At 28.6% G+C, this 27481-nt stretch overlaps 2 protein-coding genes and 1 long non-coding RNA gene across 3 annotated transcripts in view; 1 reads left to right on the forward strand and 2 right to left on the reverse strand.

Moving 5' to 3' along the window:
* Positions 1–4210: 4210 nt before the first annotated feature.
* Positions 4211–12442, reverse strand: LOC105250447. Its single transcript, XM_025407569.1, has 5 exons — positions 12136–12442; positions 11328–11737; positions 10989–11090; positions 10315–10481; positions 4211–8474 (listed from the first exon to the last, which is right to left on the reverse strand). The coding sequence occupies exons 1-5, from the start codon at positions 12440–12442 to the stop codon at positions 4451–4453; spliced, it is 5010 nt and encodes a 1669-aa protein (XP_025263354.1). The 3' UTR covers positions 4211–4450.
* A 116-nt stretch (positions 12443–12558) lies between these two features.
* LOC112637783 lies at positions 12559–13491 on the forward strand. The gene is made up of 2 exons (XR_003122718.1): positions 12559–12713; positions 13267–13491. It is a non-coding gene; the product is annotated as an uncharacterized LOC112637783 (long non-coding RNA).
* Positions 13492–25059: 11568 nt separating this feature from the next.
* Positions 25060–27481, reverse strand: part of LOC105250377 (max dimerization protein 1) — a 34644-nt gene continuing 32222 nt past the window's right edge. The window contains exons 7-8 of the mRNA XM_011256424.3: positions 26949–27085; positions 25060–26616 (exon numbers count right to left, since the gene is read on the reverse strand). Coding sequence (XP_011254726.1) covers positions 26949–27085 — 137 coding nt within the window. The 3' untranslated portion in view covers positions 25060–26616. The remainder of the gene's footprint in view (positions 26617–26948; positions 27086–27481) is intronic.

Here is a 27481-nt window from a genome sequence, read left to right on the forward strand (position 1 = left end):
TTAAGTTATATTACCAATAAAAGCTCCGTTGTTTCCAAAATATAATAATTGCATTTTTAAATATAACCTTGCTAATAATTTTAAATTAAAAAAGTGTAATATATATTATATAACAGGTAACGATACTTTGTCATACAATATCAATTGTTTTGTTTTATTCATGTAGGATAAAGAAGGGGAGAGAAATGATGAATAGAACAAAAACTAAATAAGAAAGAAAAATCTGCAGCGCAATTTTCATTAAACATGCTTCTCTGTTGACAATATATTAATCTTACATATACAAATATATGCGTTGTTTTCTATGTACAAACATACAACGTGCCACTTCACTATATTCATTTTGCACTTAATGCACTTTAATTATATATGATTCTCTCTGTTATAATAATTACATCATTTTGTAATATAATTATACCATAATAATCCTGAGACAGAGAGATGCGTAATTTTGGCGATGATTATCGCAACAATATAAATATAATAATTGTAATCAAACGCTGCTTATATCACAAATTCGTCATCATTAAGCTACACAGTTATAATACACAAAATTCTTTGTTTTTATTAGTATTTTTATAATTATTATAACTATAATAATATGTCTCGTACATATTTTTAATAATAATTATGATACAGAATTATAGAGTAACATGTCGATTAATATATATATATATATATATATATATATATATATATATATATATTATTCATTATTTGACTGTTATAAATCATTTTTGTTTCTTTTTGTATTTAAACTATATAATTTTTATTTTCTCTTTTATAGTTTCTCTCATTTTGAAAACTTTTTAAATTTCTTTGAAGTTTTGACCATACACTTTTATGATGGAAAGCTCGCGTTAAGAGATCTAGAACTAAAAATAGATATCTAATCTATAATAGCAATACAATTTAATGATTATTTAATCTCCATCATTTTAAACAGTCAGCTCATGCTCAGAAATCTATAAAAAAATAGATAGCCCCAGTCTGATATAAATAGAATAATATATTAATAATCTTTAAATTTTTCCTATTTTAAAGAGCTAATAGTCAATTCAAAGATTTATAAAAAAATAGATAGTTAATTTAATAGAGCGGAATTAGATGTAAGAATGATCGAGATACGTATTCCGCGTGTTTTTGAAAATTTCAGCGCACTCATTGTTATTATTATTGTTGTTGTTGCTGCTGCTATTATTGGCAGCTATGCTAGTGTCCTGATTAAGATCATTAATAGCGCGATTAGAGTTTATAGCAGAAAGAAGAAGCCGGGGGCCGCAGGTTCGGATTGGTCGTGCAGCAACAAGACAGTCAACTATCTGTCTTATAGTAGGCATGCAGGTTTTGTCGTATCCTGGAAAACACACGTCACATGCTCCATCAGAACTGAAAAATGCATATCAGCTGTCATCACGTCATTTTGGGTTTTAATTTAAATTGAAGATACTCGCATTTATATAGTCGCTTAATCAAAATTTATTGAAGAGTTCATGAATGAGAAGCTCAGAATATAGTTTTACGTTTTGGAATACACACAATGCGACAAATCGACTTTAAAATTATACATATAATATACTGTATACAAATTTCCCAATATATTAGTTTGCATAATTATACACATCGCGAATAGCTTAAAAATCGTAAAAAATGAAATTTTTCTTTCATGAAACTAAAACATTTTGTAAAATATTATTTTAATCAATATTGTACAGCTATCGAAAAATAACATTTCAGCGTTTAAGAGCGTTTCATAAAATTAAAAGTTTTAAAATAATATTTTTTTGTGTAGCGACTTGATTCAACCCAAAAAGACGGATTTATATATCTTGTTACAACAAAATACACAGATCACCTAAATTCGAACTTTAATAAATTGTATGTATGAGAAACAAATATCAGGGTTAAATTGCATGCATCTTTAAATTGAGGGAGGGCAAACACAACACAGAAATAAGTATTGTGAACAGAGAGAAGATCATGAAAATCTGTAAGCTATCAACAGATATCATGAAAACATCAAGCATCGAGTTTGAAATGGAGAAAAACTCATTTTTTCCTTTAAAATAAGTATCGTTATTATATATAGTTTGTCAACGATCGTGCAATCTTTTGGAATTCAACGTTAATGATTTTATTTCAACATTTAAAGGAATTCCTGGTATTAATCAAAATAAGGATTATTTATCGTTGTTGAATGTCTCAAGCAAAAAGACATAAAGTAAAAAGAGGATTCTTCGTCAAGTCAATAAATAAAACTTAATCCACATTAGCATTCTAAATACTTAGCACTAATGTAACGAGATTTAAAAAAATATTACCAAAATATTATTTAATGTAAATAAAAAGAGATATTTAGCGGGTCATAGAAGAAGGAAAAACATTGTAAAGAAGTCTTTAGGCGATCAATAACATGGCAATATTTTGAATAAGCTGATAATAACCACTAATTGGTTAATTAATAAACTACTGACCGCACTACTAATTCTGTAAGAAAATTTTTTGTTTTACATATCATGACAAGCCTGATAAGCTTGATGATACAAAAATTTCTACTAGTAAAATATAATATTTTATATGCATTAAAAGCAGCTAAAAAATATGCACGCGAAATATCTTTTCGTTATAGAGAGAAAATGTTTCGTAATAATACTTAACTGCATATATATATATATATATATATATATATATATATATATATTTATATTTATATATACTCCGCATTTGCATGCAAAAATAAATAAACATACACAAATACTGAGTAAAAAAATTGAGAAATGCATAGGAGCTTATTAACGATTATTATGCCATAATACAAATTCTTTCACAATTTCTTGGCATATGTTATTACGGTATATCTTTCACGTACTTCGCGTATAAGATGTCCCGAAAAAACGTGAAAATAGATAAATTCCTTGTAAGTTTAAAATCTATTTTTCTTTGACAAAAATATCGACACTGTTTGGCGTATATCTTCTTAGTTTTCAGTATTAGTCAAATAATGGAATTAATTTGCTGTAATATCAAAAATTAAGAAGATATCTAAAACACAGAATCGATATTTTTATCAAAGAAAAATAAATTTAAATTTGGCAAGTTACATTAAGAAACCAGTATATTAAATTATTAAATTATAAACGATAAATATATCAAAGTTTTATATATATTAAGTGTATCTCAAAATTTGAATAATTAATTAAATTCTACACCTGAAAGAACACCTGGAAGAATCCACATAAGAGAAACGACACATCTAAGAAATAATTTTTTCGCTCTGTATAAATTGAAAACAAAGCGTTATCCTTAAATCGATGTATCATTTTGTCACTTATAGCTACAATTGTTCTGTGCAATATTGACTGTAAAATATTACTAGGATTGTCTTGTGTCATATGCAAATCTTGCGTAAATCATCCAACAATTTCCCGATCGTTTATCGAGAATAACAGTTTCCATCGTTGGTCCTTTCTAGATATTGGGCTACCGATTTAAATCGTACCTTAACAATAATTATGATAAAACTATTTTGCAATAATTACATAATACTGTTACGGCGTAAATGTTTATGCAAAGCCGAGATGCCGATATAATAACATAATTACGCTTCGGCGCTATTACACTATTAATTTGACACTCATCTTTCTTTATCCTTTCGTTAAATTAATTAAATTAATTAAATATATTATACATTTATATATAAAATAAAATATATCTTTTAAAATTTCTTATATCATTATTTAATTAACAATATGTTAATTATCTAATCAATTTTAATGAACTTGTGTAATATGTCACAAAAAACGCATATATCAAATTGTATTTACTTAATTATACAAGTTGTTTCAAAAAACTATGGGTGTAAATTTAATTAGTTATTAAAACTCATAAAAAAAATCTTAATAATCTTGCAAATTCTATTAAATTGCTCTACACATTTTCCCTCTGTGTAATATATTTAAATATAAATTTATATTCTTTCTATATATTCCTTCTTTCTTTTTCTCTCTTTCTTATGTTTTTAAAGTTTTATCGGTTTCTATCAAAGTAATTACGTGCGGATACTTATGTTCAAAAACCGATTAAACTTTCATAATAGTATTTTTATCTTTTCATTACTTAATAACAGTTTTTTTATTTCTATGTCATCTTATATATATGTATTTATATATATATATATATATATATATATATATATATATATATATTGGATTCTAAATCACTACAGAAAACTTTTGCGTATCTTTTTCGTAATTATTCATTCGGTGTTTACGTAAATCAAAAAACAATTTTTTTTCCTTTATAAAGATTGTATATCATTTGATACGAGCCATTAATGCGTTCTCCGCCTCACACATAATGAATTTTTCAATTAATGTTTAATAATGTTTAACATTCAAATTGCTCAAAATATTTACCAAATCGAGCCATTTATGAGCTTTTATTCAGCCAGTTATAAGGCAGTCTCCTTCTCGCTAATGACCTTGATTCCGTGTTGCGTAAGAATCATCTTCACCGCTTCTTTATCTCGGATATTTGATTTCTCGGCCGACCCTTCAGCTTCGCTTACCTTTTCCAAATTTTCCATCGAGTTTAGATTATCCGTAGACAAATTTAAACGGTCCACGTCATCGGTCGATCTTTGCAGAGACTTGGATCTCCTTGAATCTTTTGTTATCCGCAAGTTATCAGCAGATCCAATCAGCGTCGAATCTTTTGTGGTCTTGAGCGCTTTGTCGCCCGCCTTCGGAGACATTTTCGCCAATTGAAGACTATCTACTGAAGAGTATCGTCTTTTATCTCGAGCACTCCCATCGAAATCCTCCTTCTTTCTAAATAAAGAACCTTTGCGACCGATTCTTCTGGCTCCGCTCGTCAATATGGCGATTTCGTCTTTGGGTATAAAGTATAACTCTCGTGGCTGATCCTTGATCATCGAGGAACCATGGATGAATAAGGACTGCGATTTTGGTCTTCCGGCATCTTTGATCTTTTCCTTTTCCGACAGCCTACTTCTATCGTCAGCCGATTCGGTGCCGCTCTGAAAGCCGCAGTTCTCGATCTCGAAACTATCGTCATCGTCCTGATGCTCAACGAGTTTGAAAGCGTATCTATCTATCGGCATGGAATCCTGATCAAAACTACCGTCCACCTCGCCGCAAATTCTGCAAAGTTCGCAAGGAATCTCCTGAATTTTGTCCTCGAGGTCGTCAGTGGACTCTTGGAGATTAAACGAACCGCAGATGTCGCATTCAATAGAATCGTTGTCCTCGTCGTCGTCATCAGCTAGCGAGCTACAGGTCGACCTAAGCGTGTAGAATGTCTCCTGATTCGGACTGCTCACTTCCTCTTCTGTTCGGAAGGTGATCTCATTCATGTAACAGCAGATCGAGCAGAACTCGTCCGGAATGTCGAGCTGCGAAGCACTATTGTTCGTCTTCGTCGACGGTACGCCCAGAAACACCTCCTGAATGCGTTTGATCGACTCGTAGCTCTTCGACTTTTTTGAAAATGCCTCGTCCTTCTTCGGCTTTTGCGCGGACGCTTCGTCAGACATGATCATCGAGTCTAAGCTACCCTGAAGAGGTACGTTGTAACGTCGTACCTTCCTCGTATACACATCCTTGATCTCGTTGAAGTCACGTTTCGTTCTATTGTCGGCATCTTTCGTCGTTTTTATTGTTTCTTGTCCTTGTTGCGTTTTATCGTTCAGTCTCACGATCTTTTGATCCGGAGTCTTCTTCGGACTCTTTGTGGAAGACGTTTTGGAAGAATGCTGGGAAAATTCTTCAGATCGAAAGGATTCTCGATTATCCGCAGATCGAGTTTGTTTTTTCAATTCGATGCAGTTTTCAGGACTTTTCTTGGGAATTTCCATCTTTGCTGAAGATTTCTTCGAAGAATCCTGGAAAACTGCCTCCAATTGAGAAATAACACGATCATTGATAGATCGATCGTAATTCTTCATTTCGTCGCTTCTGTAAAATATTTGGCTTTGTTTGCTCTTTTTGGGGTTCTTCGCGCTTATGGATGTCCTTGAAGACTTTTGAGAAGCTTTATCAGCTTGAGATAATTCTCGATCGTTGATAAATTTATCTTGATCTTTGAATTCGCATTCATCTTTGTCGGTTTGAATCTCTCCGACTTTTTTAGGATTTTTTATAGAAGCTGATTTTGAAGAACTTTGGAAGACTTTTTCTGCGCGAGATGTTTCTCGAACATTAATGGATCTATCTCGATCTTTGAATTCGCGCTCGCCTTCATCAACTTGAGATTCTGCGATTTTTTTAGGACTTTTAACCTTTACGGAAGCCGATCTTGAAGAGCCTTGGAAGACTTTTTCTGCACGAGAAGACTCTTGATTCTCAAAAATTTTATCTTTCTTTTCAACATCTATATCGTAAATTTGTTCCTCCTTGATTCTTTCGGAACTCTTCGTCTTTGTGGAAGAACTTTGCAATTCTTCAGATTGAACCGCCTCTGGTTCATCAATGAATGTATATTGTTCCTTAAATTCAAAATCACGAATCTGATCTACCCTGACCTTTCTTGGACTCTTGCGCGAGTTTACTATCGATTTGAGATATTTTCCGTCTATCTCGAGACTTGAGTCGCAAGATGTAGTTCGTCTTTCCGAAGAATGCGTATCAAACTCATCCATTCTGCTTACTTGATCAATTTCTCGCGAGATCTGTGATACTTCTTCGGATTGTTCTCTGTCTTCAACGTCGACCTCCTTTTCTTTCGCTTCCATCTCAGTTTGAGACCATTCCACGACAAATTTTGATTGGTCTAGTTCTTTGGCAGATTTTTTACGATTATCAATCTCTTCGGTCGTGAAATAGTCAGATCCTTTTTCGTGACTCTCGTGAATCATTGCGCTGACTAATACTTGACTGCTTTGAATATTATTTTCTTTGGCATTAGTCTTGTTATCGCTTACAAATTCGTCTAGCTTATCCTCTCTTTGGTCGTTGCATTTCATCAAACTTGATCTGGCAATATATACAGATTCTTTTTCCTCTTCATCTTCATCGTTGAAACCATATTGATTTAATCGATAATCTTCCTTATCTACGCTGAAATCGGAGAGAGCGCACTCATGACGACCATCTAATGATGCAGAGATGTTTAGTGAAGAAGTGGTTGCTTTAGTTTCTAGATGTCCGACTTTATCCAATTCAAGATTAGCTATTTCCTTCGCGGAAATAATTTCAATATTCTTCCTTTCAGAATTAAGTCTACTTAATTCTGTATCATTTTTACCTACCTTATCCAGCTGTAAATTTTCCTTGGACTTATTTCTTTCCTCGTCGAGCTTACTTTTGAGCTCGTTCGTAAGTTTTTCTATCATTAACTTATGATCTTCCTGTAATCTAACGATACTATGATTGGAATGAACAGGCTGAACCTTCACAACATCATCATTAGCGTCAATGAAATCTAATTCTACATCGACTATTTCTTTCTTAGAATTAATTTTTTTGGTACCAATATCAACTTTTTCCTTCGCAACACTTTTAACCGTCATCTCGGGACTCTTTTCCAATTTAATTTTGCTAATACTAGATCGGTCCGCATCTATTCTATCACTGATCGCATCTACTATCGGTTTTTCCTTCGGGGCAAGAGTGATCTTATGATCTAATCCTAGTTCTACATCGATTATTTCTTTTTCAGAAGTTATTTTTCGATCAATTTTAATTTTATCATCCGCAGTGCTTTCTCTTGTGGGCCAACAACATTCTCCCAGTCGAAGTTCGCTAGAACTCGGCTGGCTAGGTTGAATCTTCATTATTATTTCGCGATCGTTATTCGAACCTAAATCTACAACAGCAATTTCCGTCTTGGATCTCAAATCTGACACTTCTCTCTGTCCAATCTCAATTTTATCCTTACCTATACTTTCTATTAATAATTTACAATCTTCTATTGACGTTGGTTCATTAGAACTCAACTGGCTAGCCTGAATCTGCATTATTATTTCATTCGAACCTAAATTTGCAGCATCAGATTTCAGATCTGACCCTTCTTTTTCTTTATCTCTCGCGACACTATTTATTCTCGGCTTATAGCCCTCTTCTAACGAAGAACCAGACTGAAACTTCGCCGTCGGTTCGTCAAGCGGACCTACCTCGTCTATAATTCGCATGACGCCGGTTTCGCTGGCGATGATCTGTTTCGCCTGACCGGGATACGCGGCTCTAGCTACATGCTTGACGTTACCGTTGTCGACGTTGTTGCTGATCGCATTTAAGATGTGTTCGCGAATCTCGTCGAGCCCGCCACCACTGCCCGTATTCTGCAGATTTTTGCGCAGCACCACCGCGTCCGGCACGTCGATGGACGCGGCAATCTCAATCGGGCTCGGCGAGTCCATAGTCACATCGCTGGGTGACGGCGTTAGGAACGCGGTTAGATATCGGGGATCTATGTGCAGGTAATTGTTCGCATTCGGTGACGGCAGTTCCAACTTACTTTGATGTCCAATCGGCAGCGGCAGCGTGAAAAACACGACAATTTTTTTTAGAGGATATTCAGTTTTTTTAATCGCACTTTAGTATAATACAATTCAGCAGCGCAAACTCGTTACGATCTCATCACGTTTCTTTACTCGCTTTAATTATGAATTATTAAAAATTATTGCATGTAAAATATCAAATCATATATCAATTAATTTTCAAATCTTCGTGGAAACAAAATATATATGCATCATTAGAAAAATGTAATAATATTTTTGAATTTTTTATAATCTAATATATTATTCAATAATTTAATAGAAATTAATGAATTTATTAATAATGATATGTATTTCAATTTCAATTAAAAAGTTTATTTATATATCTACTATTTTAGCTTTACTTATCGTATCCTTATTGCAATAAATGGAATGGATAAGGTCGTAACAATTTTACGCGATTACTGAGCTGTTTCTTCAAAATTCGATTCACTGACTTATCTTTAAAATCTTAATTTAAAATGAAACAAACAAACCTCTATACTTTTATCTTCATTGCCAATAAAATCTTAAATATTATTTCAAAAAATGTAATCGCAATAATTTTAATTTTTTCCCAGTCAGTGAATAGAATTATTTAAAGTTATTTAATATCAGTCTTAATAGTAACTTAATTATGATGTTGTCAACTCTCAATATCATCTATCAATATCATCTCTTAATATCAGATATCATAAACCCTTCATAAAAAATTTATTGAGATTTAAAGATGTAAAAATAAATTTTAATTAATTGCTTTATAGATAAGCTTGTATATATTTTTCATTGTTAATATAATAGCAATGTTTTTTAATATTATGCAATTTAGAAGATTTCATATTGAAAAGAGGTGACATATATATATTTCTAACATTATCTTAAAAATATGCAAAAAATAATCTTACACTCTCTCTCTAATTGAGAGAAAAGAAAACTCATATATACACCCATACAGAATTTAAATAAATTAAAAATGCATATTCAAACAAAATTCTTAAATTGTAATAAACAGAACATAATTCTTTACAAAATATTATACATTTGAATTAAATATAGTAAACAAAATATTAATTCTTCTTAAATATTGTGCGTTTTGATGAAAGATAGGCAAGAAGACTAGATTAAGAAATATGATATAACGGAATATCGTACATCGGCTTTAAATTTAGTAATATATGTGGCTATATATACATATATTGTCTTTTTAAGTATTTGATCTTATACAATCGAAATTGCTCTATAATTGTTGCCATAATATAAAAAAGATATAACATTTTCATAGATGCACATTGATTCAGAATCAAGAAATGAAATTCTAAATAAAAAGCAATATAATTAAAAATCGGCATCTACTTAATTATCTTATTTAATTAAATAATATAATTTTTCACAAACCTAGTTTAGCTAGATTTTTTGAAGAATTTCATAATTATTTATAGTTTTTTATTTTCTATCCATACACTTTTATATATTTTAATTTTCAATTAAATTTTTAAATTAAATTAATATATCATAATTTTATGTTTTAATTATGTGACCTGCACCTTTAATCACTTTTTCATTAGATTATTAAAATCTTTGCTATTGTGCATAATGTTATTACATCTTTTTATATCATTGGCAAATTTTATTGTTACAAAAATAATATATTATCTTCTTTACAAAATGTGTAAAAAATTATGTGTGACAATATAAGCCACAAATAATATTTACAAAACCTACATATATATATATGTATATTATTTGCTAAAATATCACAAAACCTATTTTCATTTTGCTTGAAAAAGTGCAAAAATCTAAACAGGATATTCGAAACTCACATTGTTGTATTTGGCGCTCTTGCATCGTAAATTTCATGCTTGTAAATGTAATCAATGACAGAGTCTTGCAGCAGATACCTGATGCTCTGACTGCGTTTCAGAGCTCGCCTAATTCTCGTCGAACTGACTTCATTTGGTATCCATTCAGTTACAATGCAAATATTGTGCTGAAAATGAAAAATAAATCGAAAAAATTAATTTTGCAATAGTTGGAAATAAATTCATGGAAATATCTAAGATTGCTTATAAAGATTAACTTTATACATAATAGTTGTAAGTACTAGTATTAACCAGTAATTATCAGTATTATTTTTTCAATAATTTCAAGAGGATCTCTTTCTTTCATATAATCTAATAATTATATTTGTTAACAAAATTTATTTAAATTCAAAGTTTGTTTGTCCAAATTAATGTTTTAGAGTTCCGGACATTTACTTAGAATATGCCAAATATTTTATAAGGTAATCTATTAACTCTTCCTAACAAAATTTTTTCACAATACAATTTATTGTTTCCAATACTTGCAAAATAGATATCATAAACAATAAAAAATAATTTTTTTTTTCGTGTATTATACTATAAAAATAATATAATAATGTGATATGCTATAAAGTGCAAGCAAATATAATTTAATAAGAACCTTTAGTTAAATAAATATAATAAATTATATTTACCATATGTTTGGAGAGAATATCTGAGTCATAGATAAATTTGTTCGGATTGCAACCTTCTCTAGTAATAACCACAAGACCATGCTCACCAACAATAGCATCAATCTGCAACGAAAAAATCAATTAATTTTTTGTTTTGATTTTCATTATTTTATTCGAACTTTCGTGAAATAACTTGCAATTATTAATAATTTAAAAAATTTATTTCTAAATTATAAATTTGATCAGTTATAGAAAATAAAATGAAATTAAAATCTCATTTAAAAAAAAAATGAACTTCATACATCAATAAACATCCATTTCCAAAGCAATTATTTCTGATACATTTTGTATATAACTCACATCTTCTTCAAGCCAAAGTCCACAAATACCAAAACTTTCCAGAAGATCTGCACCACATAGTAATTTAATTTGTATTGGTGTATTATCTGAACTGTTTTTAACATTTTCTGGAATCCATTCTGTGTCATCCATCTGCATGTGATGTTTGATATCATTGGAATTGCATAGCATAGAATTGAGCAGATTTTGGTGATGTTGCAAGGACAAGCGAGTCTTGGTCCAACAGTTCTGTCTAGTTTCCCATGTACTCAGTCGAATCCAATCACTATTCTGCAATGCTAATCGCAACATTTCGCATCTATGTGTTGCACTGGCTAGTTCCTTCTTGGCATATGCATCATTCACTGGAGAAATCACTCCACCAACAACGATATGTGTTCCCATTCGATGTAAATGATCTCGAGCAATTTCTGAAATATATAATGTATATATAAATAAAAAAACTGTACATGTTCTATATTAATTTTATATATATTTATATATATATATATATATATATATATATGTATGTATGTATGTATATATGTATAATATAATGTATAAATATAGAATTGAAAATTTATACTGCATATTTACTATATATTTGTTTATTTATAATTAGTCATGTTTTCAGTATTTCCAATCAGGTAATGGAGAAAAAAATTGAAAGAAAATATAAAGAAAGATCGCATTACGCGAACGTGTTGACAATTCGTACGCGTGACATCGACGTGACGTCACGCGCGATGGTGGGACATGACGCGACATTCACTGTTCAATACAAACGGCGCTATTCGAATAAAATGTCAACGAATGGATATATACGTACCGAACATTCGCAGATGCATATTTGTCGGTGGATTATAGCTGCCGCACGACATCAGAATTACACGCGTCGGCGCCATTTTGCGCACTTGTAACTCGAGATAGCATCGACGATTGACTGCACCTCCTTCGCCGTTGAATCGACCCGAGATTCTGCCAAAGCCGAAGCCAAACCTCTCACGATCACGACAGCACGTCACGAGGTCGGAACGCAACCTACTGACCGCGTTCGCGACGTGCGCATGCGCATTGCGCGTCGAACGCCGCCATGCCATCTCAAAGGTCGTCACTGACCAATAACAAGTCGGCATGAGCGCGCCATCTAACGCGAATTGGAGATTTTGCAATAACCAATGAAAACGCGCGCTTTTTAGAGATATTAACTAATGACTCTTATCCCTAAGAAATAAATTTTTCTATTGGATGTAGTACGCGCTTGCAGCCGAGAGTGCTTCTTCATATGAAATTAGATATGAATATTGATTCATTTTAAAAATGTGTTTCTATTTCTACCGCTTAATGCGACGTAATTTTTTGGCAGAGAAAAAACTGAGAGTTATGGCTTTTACATATAAAATAACGGTAAGCGATACGATTAATCAATTATTATATTTGCTACAAATTTTTTTTCGAGAAAAATTAATTGATTATCGCGTAAGGCATGCTTTCTCAGTTTCTCTGATCGGAATAATCTTAAACTTCTTTGTAATCAACGATTGATACAATTTATAAATTTTAAATCTCATAGATTCCTTTATTGATTTATTTTTAAAGTAATTCATGTAGTAATATACTTATTTCTTTTTCAAATTTTCTATAACAAATTATATTTCTAAAATTATTATAAACTTTCTTTAAACTCTCATGAGTGTATTTCATAAAAAGTAATGTATATTTTTATTAAAGAATCATGTCGTACTTAGAAACGCGTGTTTCTGATCGTAAATAGATATTCAATAATTTTATAAATAAATTTTCAATAATTTTATAAGTTCCTGCAATATTTTTACTTTATAGTAATATTGTATAAAATTCAGACGTTTAGAATTCGATTATTTCTCTCAACATTGCAATAGTTAATTTTTTTCTTATTCTCGAACAACTATCTTAATATCTATATTTCCTTATTCTACAGAGATGAGAAGAGGGATTGGTTCAGTAATACACAAATCTAACTTTATTCACATTTTTTTTTGTTGTTTTCTTTTCCGCTGAATCATCGAAGAAATGATCTTGAGAGAACAGAACCTCTGCGATACGAATAGCAATTACAAGTAAATATGTACAATAATATATAATAAATGATGGTTGCCCTTCTTTTTTTCTTTCTCTTCCTCAACAGTCGTCTTACTTCGCTCAACGACAGTCAACCAATTAGCATATTTTAACCGTAATAATTCGCAATAATCAATCTAATCTCTCTCACGTATCCATCTCCATCTAAGCATTAACTACTATCGATCATCGAATATCGCGACAGTATCGACGAATTGACAGAAATGCTTTCTTAATTAAATCCATCCATCAAATCATGTTCAAATCACTGATCGTACTCTCTTCGCTTCATTTCGGAATCATCGCACAAAATTCACGCAAGCAACTTCAATCGCGATGCAAGATGTTTAAGTATTCGTTAAGAGATGTTATAATCTTATATTTTTATTCTTATATTTTTTTTTCTTCCTTTTACATTCTGTGACTCTAAACTAACGATTTTCAGAATGCGAACATTTTGCATCGCTTTCAATATTCTCGTTTTATCGTTAACTTCATTTATTGCGACCATCGTGTTGCGCTCTATAATTGTATTTTTGCTTCCGCTTAAGCTTCTCCGTTTTTTCATAAAACTTTCTCGCAGATCTTAGATATATTTCATCGTCTAAAACCGTACACTCACACACTTGCACATTCGTTTAAATATTACATTATAACATTATATTCTCTCATCTGTGTCTTTCGAATTTCTCTCTCTCTTTTTATTTCTCTCTTTCACTCTCTCATTCACTCTCATCGACTTTAATTGTTCGCAATTCATGTAAAATGAAATGGATTATTTGTATATCAAATAACCAGATTTTGCTTTTCCACATTTATATATTAATTTAGACAAATTAAATTGTTATATTTGTGAATTTGAATAAAACTCAAAATGAATCTCGTAAAGTGACAGCTCTATATATATAATTTAAAATATGCAGTTGACTATTTTTTATATGTATTAGGACATTATATAAACATTTGATCGTCGATTTGATCTCTAATAAATATTATATTGTCATTTCTTGATTATTTTGTTTGAATTAATTTTTATCTTATTTTTTCTGCTTTTCTTTGCTCTGGTATATTGATTGTTATATATTTATATGTATTAAAAAAAATAAAAAATAATTCATATAAAATAATTCCAAAACTATAATATAATATTTATTAAAAGACGATCTCATTAAGATTAAGATGATCTTTATTTTAATATCTGTCTTTTCTTATATTGATAAAAAAATTAGATAATTTCTTTATAGCCTGAAACACAATAATGGAATTTTATTTCTTTTATTGTTCATAAAGTTGGAAAATTGAACTTTTTCTCAAAAAAGTTATCAAAAGCAAAATACAGAAATATTTTAATCACTCCAATGCCAATTATACAGTTATTCCATTTCATTCTACTTTAAAGAATCAATGGACACGCTTTGAGATGCAAATTTTAGATTTTCAGGCAAACATCTGACACATATCACTGGACGACATGACGTTGTTAAACTGTCATTAATCCGAGCTAAGGAAAATAACCGACGAGTATATAGTTCATCCTACTTGTTACAATTCGTCTCTTTTTTTCTTTTTTTTGCTTTTGCTTTGCTGCTAGCTTGCTTATTAAAGTGATCTTGTCGTCGATTTATTTACTTTTCTGTTGTTTAGATCATCTGTTTTAATAATGCTCGCCAATTTTTGCGCGTAATCATAAAATCCCTGGATATTCAAATCCTGAAATACCTATCTTTCTATTCTAAATCCATATCCTCCGATATTCTTGAGTCTTTGAGACTTTTCCTCTAAATCTATTTTACTCTAAATTCATACTTTTGAATCTTTGAAAATTCTTTGATCCATTTGTTGAATTAAGACCTTCAACGTTTATGACCTCTTATCATCCTACATGGATTTTAAAGATTTCAAAGGAAATCAGAATCAAGATTATCGGGATTCTCCTCTGGGCTGTCAATATATCAATTATTTAAATCCTGAAAAGATTTAAATAAAACATTCTTACATTTTTGTATTTTAAAATGTTCGGATTTCTTAATCCAAAAAATTCTAGATCCTAAACTAAAACTTTGCGAAGAGATAATTATAGGCGAAGGCGATAAATTTTCCCTATCGCTTTATCCTTTAAACATTTTCTTCGCTAGAAATCTTTGAATCTGTAGATCTTTCAATCATCGAAATCTGAGGATCTTTGAATCTTGGAAATTAGAAATTGCCACGCAAAAATTGACGAAACTTCGCAACAACCCTCAACATAGTTTCTCGCTTAACGAGAATATACTCACTGCATCTCATTATTATCACTTTTCCTTTGTTTATTACTATCCATTATTATCATCGCCTTCATACTATTATTTTGCCCTTCCTCTCTTTTATCACGCCAAATTTGCTCGAAGATCATCCTCCCATCGTCTTGTATTTCATGGAGAGCTGAGAGAATGGGTGAGAATCCTCATTTTCCTGTGTGGGACTTGCGTGACTCAACAACGACCGAGAAAAGGACCGCACTTTTCGTCTGAAGGAGTATCGCCACGCAAAATTCGCCTTCCTCTCCCCACTCTCTCGTCTCTTTTTCTCACTTTATCTTTTCTCATTAGCGTGTTTCTATATTATTACTTCTATTAAATAGTTGCTTCTTCTAACTTGCTTCATACTCTTTATTTTCCTTTTATAAGAACATCGCTTTTCTCACGTACAGGGATTAACTATCGCGCCCACAAAAATGTTGATACATCGATAGCTTTTTCTAAGTTTTCCCTAATTTATTATTTTTTATTTAGTCCATTCTTTACAAGTACATCACTTCAATGTACAAGGTAATACATAAACACTCAATTATATTAAGTATCATATATAACCATTGTTTTTTTTCTTAATGTTGAGACACCAATAGCTTGTCATTATAAATAACTGGAAAAATGAGCTGTTCGGGGATACTCAATTTAAAAAATGCTAATAAAGGATAAAACCTTGCAAAATTTCCGTTGCAATAATAATTTTTTCCTTGAATGGTATCCACAAAGGGAAACTTTAAAGGAGGACGATCTTCGAGGTGTAATCGAAAACCGATCTCGGTTTTCAAGGATTTACGAGAAATCTGTCGCCACACTCATTTCTTCGGTGTGAGTATGTCTATCCTCCATCCTTTAATTATCTAAACAATGAAAGCGACAAAACGTCGAACAATGAAAAAGATGTCCCCAAGCGACACTCCAAAGGATTGATCGAAATTAAATTCAAATTTAATTCGCATACTGTCTCAAAGTAAAATTGAAATTTAAATCAGAATTGTATTAATCGAGAAATTAAACTCGAATTTAATATATATATATAATTTATATTTTACGATTTCATACATCTTTACAATAATCAAAATTAAATCAAAATGTAAATATTTTCAAAATTAACATGTACATATATCTATGTATTATCTATCCGTGATTTAAAAAATCTTATATATGTGTAAATTATGGGCTAAAGTAGAAAAAAATCCGAATTTAATTCACGATTGTACAAATCGCGATTAAATTCTCAAATTAAACAATCGAACTAAAATTAAAATCTTACTTGATTAATAGAAAATTAAATTTAAATTTATTTCGTATCCCGCTAAAAATCGCATCAACTAAGTTTTACCTACATCCTTTAAATCCTTATTACGAGTACTGTAATAGTAGTGTAGTAGTAGTAGTAGTAGTAGTAGTAGTAGTAGTAGTAGTAGTAGTAATAGTAGTAGTAGTAGTAGTAGTTGTAGTAATAGCAGCGATAATAGTAATAGTTATAGTAGTAATAGTAGTAATAATAATAGTAGTATTAATAGTAGGTTGTCCTTTTTTTTATTCCTTTTTCTGCTTAAGCATCTTTTTTTTTAATCCTTTAGTTTTTCTGATTTCTGATAATCTAATAGACATCTAAAAATAACACCTATTTTTTGTTTTCATTATTATTTGTATTTTATCCTCGGTCTCTCCTCTGCTTTCCTCTTTTTCAAGCAAGCGTTACTTAAGGGACTCCTTTTGTAAATTTTATTCTGCGCTCGAAGACCTCCTCGATGTTAACATTTTAATTAAAAAAGAAATGTAAAATTTCCGCAGAATTCAAACAATTATTGAAATTAACAGATAATGATAGACAAACCTCAGAGTCTCGATATTGACTGGTATTGGTTTAACGATTGATGATGAATAAGTATTGATTTATAATCATCAGTATAATCGGCTTTAATATTATTTAATATCAAATCCGATAAACAATATGTAAAATTATCGAGATCGATTATTAATCGATCATTAATCAATATTATTTGTTAACAACTGCAAGATATATAGAGATATTAATCAATATCAATTAACAGATGATATCATAAAATATTGTTCACTGAAGCTTTCGTGATAGATTTTATAACTTTAATTAATATTAATTAACATTGTTATTGTCGATTAAGTCAGCCGAATTATTTTTTTATTTGTCGCCTAATTTGCATTAAATAATTTTAAAAGTAATAACTTCCACAAATTTAATTTCTTGAGCATGAGACGAATTTGAATTATAACTAATAATTAAATTTTAACTTATCAAATAATTAATGATACAAGCAAATCTTAATAATATCATTGAATTCGCGAATATATCAATTAAATATATATTTTCTTATTATTTAAAATTTAAATTAAATTCATACATCATTTTTCGTCATTTGTTTTGTTTTCAATACCGTGTCAATATTTATTGCTGCTTTTACGATCATTTTCTTTTTTTCTCTCTGATTTTTGTTTCTTTCTAATTTTTCTTCCTCTAGTTTGTTAGTCTCATCTCCTTTTCTTTCTTTCTCTTCTTTATATTTATCCTCTCTTTCGATTTCTTTGATTTTAATATTGATGAATTTTTCGAATAAAGAAAGAAATAGTGATATGAAATGAATAATTACCGAGTTTTTCGTGAAAAAAAAAATAATATATATATATAACTAATTATTTCAATTAATTTAATTAAACTATATAATTATATATATCGAAAAATTCGACAATTATTTTTAATCAAAACAATGTAATTCTTTTTCATCTCTTCCTTTTTTTTCTTTTTTTCCCTCTTTTTACCTTTCTTGCTTTCATTTATTTCCTTCCCTGATTTCCTCATCCACCTTTTCTCGCCTCTCTTTATCTTCTTCTTTGTTTTTAGCTTCTATTTTTTCTCTTTTCTTTCCTTGTTTTTCTCTTCTGTACACCTTTTCGTTTTCTCTTATAATACACAGAAAAATATTGTCTATACTAAATTAAAGACATCATTCAAAACCAAGTTTAATAAGTGAAATTAAGTATCAGCAAGTGATCACAATATAAATGTTTTAATGCTCTATTTACCGTATCTATATTCACTTATTTCTTATTACAGTTGTAAATTTATATTTTATAATTTATATTTTTTTAAATTTAAATCATATAAAATATTTATAATACAAACGCTTGCGGTGAATTTGAGAGAGAGCATTATTATATTAAATTAACTCATATATCTCTTCCTTGTCACAGTTATTTTTAAATTATGTATACAGAATGTCCAACTATTTCAGGGACGAATATGAATTTAGAAATAATACAAATAATTATCTGAAAAATTAGATTAAGTTAAATTAGTAAATGTCTCAGAATTTAATAAAAAATAGCGACAAAGAAAATTCGTCTTCTTGCTCAAATTTTTTAAAAATTTAATTTTTGAAATTTGTTAGTTATCGCATGTCGTTACATTTTTCTATAAAATTTTGTTCACTTTAAATAACATTGATTTTCATATTTTTGAAAACAGAGGATCGAAGATATTTTTTTCTTGATAGGCAAAGTATAATATATCAAATGTTCATCATGGGTGTTTCTATTAAAGCTGTAATTTTATCTTGAACTTTACTCGAGAAATATGAGACAAATCTTCTGCATCAACTTAACTTTTTTATCAAGTATTTTGTAAATGTTAAAAACTAAAAATATCGAATTTGTATATTTTTATGACGTTTTCATCTTTAGAGAGATTAGCATATCTTCTTAGTAATTTATTATAACTATTTACTTTTATTGTTACAACCGTTTATTATTCCAATTTATTACATCCTAGAAAACAGATTTTTTTAATCTCTCTAGTTTCTCAATTACATATTGAATATTTATACTTTTCGGCAAATTCAAAGAAAGACAACGTGTTCAATTTGACGATGTTTGACTTAAAATTACATTCATTTCCTCAGTTCTTTCTAACAATTTTAGCATATTACGAAAAAGTTTCCCATAATTATACTATTTTCTTGTTAGATATTTCGTATGATTTTTTTTTCATTTGGAAAAATCATGTAGCAAATACACTATATGTATATATGTATATATATATATATATATATATATATATATATATATATAATCCACAATTATAATATAAATAAATTAACTAAAGATATATATAATTATTTTTATTTTATAAAAACTTCTCAGATTAAGATTCATTTAAATAGATCGAATATATTATATTTGAAAATTATACATATTAAAAAATTTAAAGAAAAGATTTACTAAATCCATATAAAATTTATCAGAAAATAATTTATAATAACATAATTTTAATGAACATAATTTTAATGAATAAGTAAATAAGAATTTTTGAAACAGTTAAAACAATATATTTAATGTTTAAACTAGATCTTTAAAAAAAATTAAAAGATAATTATTTATTATGATACATATATATATAAAATTTCTTTATTTGTAATAAAATTTGTATTCCGTTTATTATAAAACTGAGTTAAAATAAAGACGATTTTTTATGCATGTTGAAAAAAATTTTTTTTAAATTTTTGTTTTAATTAATTGATTTGCTTCTTTAAAATTCTACGCAGAGGTCTCGTTTATTTTTGCGCCTATTATTTTTTTTGGAGGGGGGGAGGAGATTTTACAGTTTTTTGTAGTCATTAGGTTTTTTGTTGGTTCTTGACGTGATTCCCTCATTTTTGTTCTACGCGTATTTTTTCGTTTTTTTTTATTTTTTGAAGAACTTTTTATCGTTCTGGCGTACGAAGATCAACGGCAATTCAGTATAGATCATTTTTATTTCAAGTTGCTCCTTTAATTAATTAATAATCATTAATTAATTGAATTAGATAAACGACAAACATTATTTTCGGAAAAAATTGAAATCAATAAAATCAATCTATAGATTATGATTCCTGATTCCTTAGTGCAATCATATTGAATTACGACATCAAAATGAAAAATCATGTGAATATCAAACGCGTAGAGATGGTATACAAAAACACTAATTTATTTCGGCGCATTATGCAAGCAAAAAATTCACATTTATCATTTCTATTATCGTAATCCAATATTACTATAAAGAAACAAGAATCCTAATAATTTTTTTTTTCAAAATAGCACGGAAGCGCTCAAATCAATATAATTTCTAATATTGTCAAAAATATATGATACATTCAACTGAAACATAGATTGATATTTTTTTATGGAATAACTATCTTATAGTCTACGTTTCAGTTGAACATATCTAATATTCCATTCAACTCTTAGAAGAAAATCTCTCAAATTTCGTTGAAATAAATTTAGAAAAAATAAAAAATATTCTGTTTACAGTTTCTATGTAAAAGAAAAAAACATTAAAATTCCAGATTTATGTGTGCTAAAAGATAAAGTCATAGATCATACAATTGCGGCCAAAGCCCGCCATTTATAAATGTAATGTGTTCGCCGCGATGGATTCGTGCAACAACCAATATGATTGCGATTTAGTTATAGACGATTGTTGATACAACAATCAATATATGATTCAATATTAAAAATCGCAGCGTGCCTCGCTGAAAATATTTCACTTGGCTTGGTCGCTTTTTCGGCGGGATTTGACCTTGTCCTTTGATCTTTTATGAACCTTTATCATCTTCGCAATCTCATTCCCTGTCTTTCTTTTATTGGCTACTGCCTTGTTTTTTTGTCCATGTGTTTGTGTTTTTTTATGTCCTTCATCTATATTAACCTGACACACAGTTAACCCTTTAACTTACACACACACACACACACAGTTTAAAGTTAAACTCTTAAGTTAAATCTATAAGTTAACTAATCTTAGAATTCTTCTTTAGAATTAAAAATATTTTAATTACTTCGGTTATTAATTTTTTTTGTATTCTGAAATTATAAATTAAAATTTAGCATAAATGTTTTAAGAACAAAACTATTTCTTATATAACTTTAAGTTTAAGATTACACAAAATTTGTTTTAATATTTTAAATATTATAGCTATTAAAAAAATTCACAAAAAAAATAAATATTTATATTTATCTACCAAAATTTTAAATATTCAATTTCTTAAAAATTAGAACAGAAAATAATCAAAAATTTTTACAAAATCTCTATTTCTAAAAATTTTAAATTCATAAATTGGAAATTATAATTTTTAAAACATATTTAAATCAATTTTTAGATTAAAAAAAAATATATATATATATATATATATATATATATATATATATGTATATATAGCCATATTTTAAAATCAAAAATTTTAAATCTATTTAATTGAAAATCCAGAAATCTCTAAAAGGAAGAATTAGAAATCTGAAATATATTATAAATTTAAATTATAAAATTTTTTTGTACAATTAATATGTATAAATGTTCAATTTGTTTATTAATTTATATCATTATGAAATTATTTACAAATATTTACTTATTATATAATATTGCTCGGAATATAAAAAGAAAACAATAATTGAGAAAATTAAATTATTTTCACGATCTGGAATTTCTTAAAAAATTTTTTACTTAAAAAACAAAATTTCTTAATTGATATATTTTTCAATTTTATGTATGTGTTAAAGAGTTTTTAAATTTTAATTCTAAATAAATTAAATTTAATTCAAAGTTTTTAATGTTTAACACTTAATTTCTCCAGAATATATTTTCGTTTTATCATAATTAATTTTACTATATAATATTAATAATATTAATACTGTATCTTAATAAAATATCATGATAATAAATGTTTAAAATAAACTAAATAGAAATAAAAGAAACATATAGAAACACATATAAAAATAAATCGAAAAATGAAATAAAAATAAAAATAATATCGAAAGATATTTTTAAAATATGTGTTTGTATACAAGAAATCTCATAGAGCATAGTATTAATTTGTCATAGAATTTTTTTTCATAAAAACAAATAAACGTTTTATAATAAAAAATATGTTATAAATATGTTGTAAATATCAATATCTGTAAATATCTTTTTCTTGTGAATTGCAAAAATTCTGTTTGGTATATTTCGCTAATTTCAATCATTTTGAATAGCTATAATTTATCCTTGCACTTTAATGATTCTCCGGCCGATTTATATATCTCAAACATATGAAGGAAAGTTAAAGGGTTAACTAACGGCACATGCTCTGCGAGGGAATATTTTCCGAAATATGCTCATAAAAAAGTTCGCTTCCAGCTTACAATTTAACGTCGGTCTTCAGAGATCATCCATTACATTTGGTAATCAGTCTATCCATTAACGCATATTATCCAAAGCCGATCTTACAAAAGACAGAATCTTATCGTACGAATTTTTGCCCTTTAAGAGAATTCCCGACTTTCAATATTTTTTTAGATTAGGCATCGAAATCGTTATAATTTCGTTGAGTTCTTACAATATTTCGTGCCATAGTCTGCCACATGCTTGTGTTTCACACACACATATCTGAATCAAAATAATATAATATTCTCCAACTTTCTTCTTAGATAATAATAATTTTTATATTTCTTAATATAAAAAAACATAGAGAAAAGTTATTCAAAGATATTATCTTTATTAAATTGGAAAAGAATATATATATATCAATTATTATGTCATTCACGTCACAATAAGTTTCTCGTACGCTCCTACTCGATATATGAACTCAGCGACATTGTATCGCTTTCGATCCACTATCTAGTTTATTTGTTTCTAAATCATTCAATGATCTAGGAATAGTCAAAGATCATTCTCGTGAAAAAGAAACGCATCACATAAAAAGGTAACAGCCCCGAGAACACCCCTTGAGGGATTTGCGGAATTTGTACTCTTCGAATGTGTATTAGAGTGTCCCTTATTATTTCAATTGCATTCACACAGCAGCCTATATATTATTTCTTTTATAATAACAAGTCTCTTAAATTTTAAGACAATTTTTTTATAGAATCATTATCTTTGATAATATTTATCTCCTCAATTTTTTATCTTATAATTTTTTTAGTTATTTTTTCATTTCTTTTGTTCATAACTTTCTTATTTTTGTTTTTTAATCCTTGTTTCTTTTTAGAACAAGATTAATAAAATGCGTTATAAATTCTGCAAAAAGAGCAAAAATCACTCAGGACTTTTCCTATTTATTATCTATAAATAAGGGACACTCTATGTGTTTATATATATATATATATATATATATATATATATATATATATATGTATAATGAAACATCACTTACGCCATATTATAATTATCAGTTTACTTTTTTTGCTTTTTATACTTTGCTTTGCTCACTTAATTACAGAATAATAATGGCTTAACATATATGTATATGTATGTGTGTGTGTGTGTGTGTGTGTGTCTGTGTGTTCACTTGTATCTGTGTAAATCTGCATTGTAGTCTATTAATAAATCGCAATTCATTATTCATCGAGAAATCAGCCGTTTGTCTTTCTTTGTCTTCTTTTCTCTTCATTCTCTAAATACATTTTCCCTTCTCTCATATCCTTCTATATTACGCGATGTCGATTTTTTTGCAGATTTTTACTTCTTCTTAAAAACGTGTCGACGGCGCAGGGATTGTTTCTTTAGTAAGTTTACTTAATGAACTATTTGTATGTTTACTTAAATATCATTGAATGGAAGAAATTCACAATTTAGTTTGGAAAATGACTTAATGGTTTACCGAATAATTTCATATAATTTTTTAAAGTTAATTCTAATTTTTTTATACACAATTTTATATTATAAAAATAATTTCATATTTTATGATCTTAACATATTATAATTAATTCCAAATACTGCATATATATAATTTGAATTTTAAATTAAATGTACAATTTTACGAATATAAATTTGTAGAATAATTTTATTATATAATCTATCTCTGATATATGTATTTATATATATTACAAATTATTTTAATAAATAATTTTGTCGTTTTGAGTTAAACAAATTGCTTTATAAATACTTCCAAAAATTTTTCGACTAATTTCGTAATAAATTTTTATTAAGAAAAATTTCTATATTAATTTTAATAAAACTATAAATTTTGGCTTTTTAGAAATTGGCTTTATAAAATGATATTATAATTAAAATTAGTATTATAATTTTAACTAATTACTTTGAAATAATTTTATAAATTTCTATATATTTAGTTTATTTTTATTCCATTTCCTCTCTTTCTCTCTCTCTCTCTCTCTCTTTATATTTTTTAAACCAAATTAAAAATTTATTACGATATTAATTGAAAAATTGAGAATTATTTATGAATCAATCTCTATAATTTAAAATAACAAAATTAATTAATTAATTAATTAACTCTTCAAAATATATTTCTAAGAATAAATTTTTAATTTTGTCAAATATTGTGAAAACTAAATCGAAAAAACGCATGTTTCAACGATTGAGTCTCGAAATGATCAATCAACGCTTTATTCATTTCTGCAAGAATAATAGATTAAGCCTGCAACAAAACGAAGAATTTTCTTACTGCTTCTGTTCAACGTTTCCATTTCCCATTTAATTTCTTACTTTCTCTCTCACTCTCTTTCTCATCCATTCTCTCTCTCTCTCTCTCTCTCTCTCTCTCTCTCTCTCTCTCTCTCTCTCTCTCTCTCTCTCTCTCTCATACATATTTACGCTCTCTCAATAAATTTGTTTGTTCTTAAAAATATGTACAATGTTGCTGCGATTCTCTGTTCAATTCTTGATAATTTACAACTATCTTCTTTATTTTTTGCATTTTCAAAGTCGCGCTTGTTACCTTTTCGTTTTATTTTTGTTTCGTATGTTGCCGTCCTTTATTTTATGCAAGTTAACTTTCTCAAAAAGTTGCTGGCTTTTTCTTGGTTAAATGTTTAAAATTTCTTCTTATATATCTTCATTTTCAATTATTCTTAGTTTTTTAGCTCATTTCAATTATTCTTAGCTCATTTCAATTATTCTTAGCTCATTTCAATTATTCTTAGTTTTTCTCTTACATTTTTTATTCATTCAAAATTAATTTTATTTTTTTTCTTCTGTCTCTTCTTTTATTTTTTTTCTTTAATTTTCTTTCATGCGTATTATATTTTACTTTCATTTTGAAAATGTGCTGTAATCTTTCAGTTTGCACTTATAATTTTTCAAAAGTATCGTTTTCATTGATTTTCTTCTTGATCGCGAAACCTTCTTTGATTTTCTTGTGATTGGATTTCTGGATATTGCCTTTTCTTTAAGATGTCAAATATAATTTGCAGTAAGATTTTTAATACATACATTCTCCTTTTCAATATTCTTTCTTTTTCTTTTTGCTCAATTTGGTCTCTATTTTCCTTACACTTTTATACGATAAGTGTTTTTGTAAGATGGTCTGTTTTTTCTTGGCGTCAAAATCTCTTCTCCTCTTTCACGTTCCTCTCTTCTCTTTTTCGAATTCTTTTTGTAAGCATCTGTAATATACTTGAATACATATTCTTCGAATCAGTCCCTCGTTTTATAAATAATTTTTAACGACTTCAAAGTCCCAAAAATTACTTATTTTTTATGTTATAGGCTAGATGGTATCCAAGATGGTATCAAAGATGACTTCAATCTTCTTTATTTTCTTCTTTTTCTTTGCGTTAAGATCGATGTCTTCCGAGCTCTTCTAAATTTTTACGACTCTTCCCATTCTTCAGTGATTTCCGCGATTTTTGAAATCTTCTCCGTTTTCCGAAAATCTTCACAAAGTCATGCAATACCTGAAAGTCTTCTTCTTTAATGTTGCCTTTGCCAGCCAGGCCATTTTGGAAGGACACAAATATGAATTTAAATATGCATTTTATGTGTATATGTTTATGTGTGTGAATCGATATCTCTCGCGCCGTCAATTTTCGTACGCCCCAATGGATGTTCTTCCTTTCGCTCTATCTTTCCCTCCCCTATCCTTTTCTCTTTTTCAACCGCTTCTTCTTTCGCCGCCATCTCGCCGCCTCTTTGTCTGCAAACAGCGCAGGGGAACCAATGTGAGAATTTATTTGTCAAACATCTACACTCTTCCTCTTTCTATTCTATCTTCCTATCTTTCGATTTTTGTTCCTTTGGTGATGTCTTACAGTCTTAATGGATTTCCCGTACTTAGCGTGTCTTTTTTATTATTATAGGACACGACCAACTATAATTAATTGCTTATTCCCATGTATTTTAATAATTAAAATTATAAGCAAATCTTATTTTAATTCAAATACAATTTGTTTTAAATTCATATTATTTCTTTTACAGTGGAATTCCACACCTGTTTTTGTTTCGAAATCAATCGGATTGTATACGTACCTAAAGATTGTCCATCATTTCAGAAAGAGTCAGCCTGGAGGTGGACATCGCGACACCGCTGTCGCTACTACTTTGTACGCTACTGTGATCATCGGTGTCCGATTGATTGCTCGTATAACCGATCACATCCACTTCGTCTGTAACAGAAAATATCAAATTCTCCTTTATTATCTGTTATAATCTGAAAGAAAATAATAGAGATAAAATAATTCTTCATTTATGTATCACGTGTGACAAATAAGAACGAATAAATTACTTGTATTATCAAAATTGAAAAATACTTCTAGGTATGATTAAAATAAATTTTTCTTATGTATATTGATCAACGAAAGTAAAGATTATCAGGAAAAATTAATGAAAATCTATTGCACCGATATTTACCACCATTGTAATAAAAGTTGGTTGCGCGTCTAAAATGTTTGAAGTTGACTCAATTTATTATTTATCAAACAAAATTAATTAATGGTAATGGAAAATACTCATTTTTTATTATAAAAAAAAATCTATTTTCCTCTTTCTATTTTTTACGATTA

This window comes from Camponotus floridanus, unplaced genomic scaffold (assembly GCF_003227725.1).
Source record: "Camponotus floridanus strain SB8 unplaced genomic scaffold, Cflo_v7.5 scaffold1, whole genome shotgun sequence".
NCBI classification, from domain to species: Eukaryota; Metazoa; Arthropoda; class Insecta; order Hymenoptera; family Formicidae; genus Camponotus; species Camponotus floridanus.

What these genes read in the sequence shown, in the direction of transcription:
- LOC105250447 (XM_025407569.1), bottom strand. Translation starts at nt 12,442, where the DNA reads ATGCCGACTTGTTATTGGTCAGTGACGACCTTTGAGATGGCATGGCGG. An exon ending in TATGCATCTGCGAATGTTCG is followed by an intron (nt 11,738 to 12,135) that starts GTACGTATATAT and finishes TATATATTTCAG; the next exon opens with AAATTGCTCGAGATCATTTA. An exon ending in AGAGCGCCAAATACAACAAT is followed by an intron (nt 8,475 to 10,314) that starts GTGAGTTTCGAA and finishes TGGACATCAAAG; the next exon opens with TAAGTTGGAACTGCCGTCAC.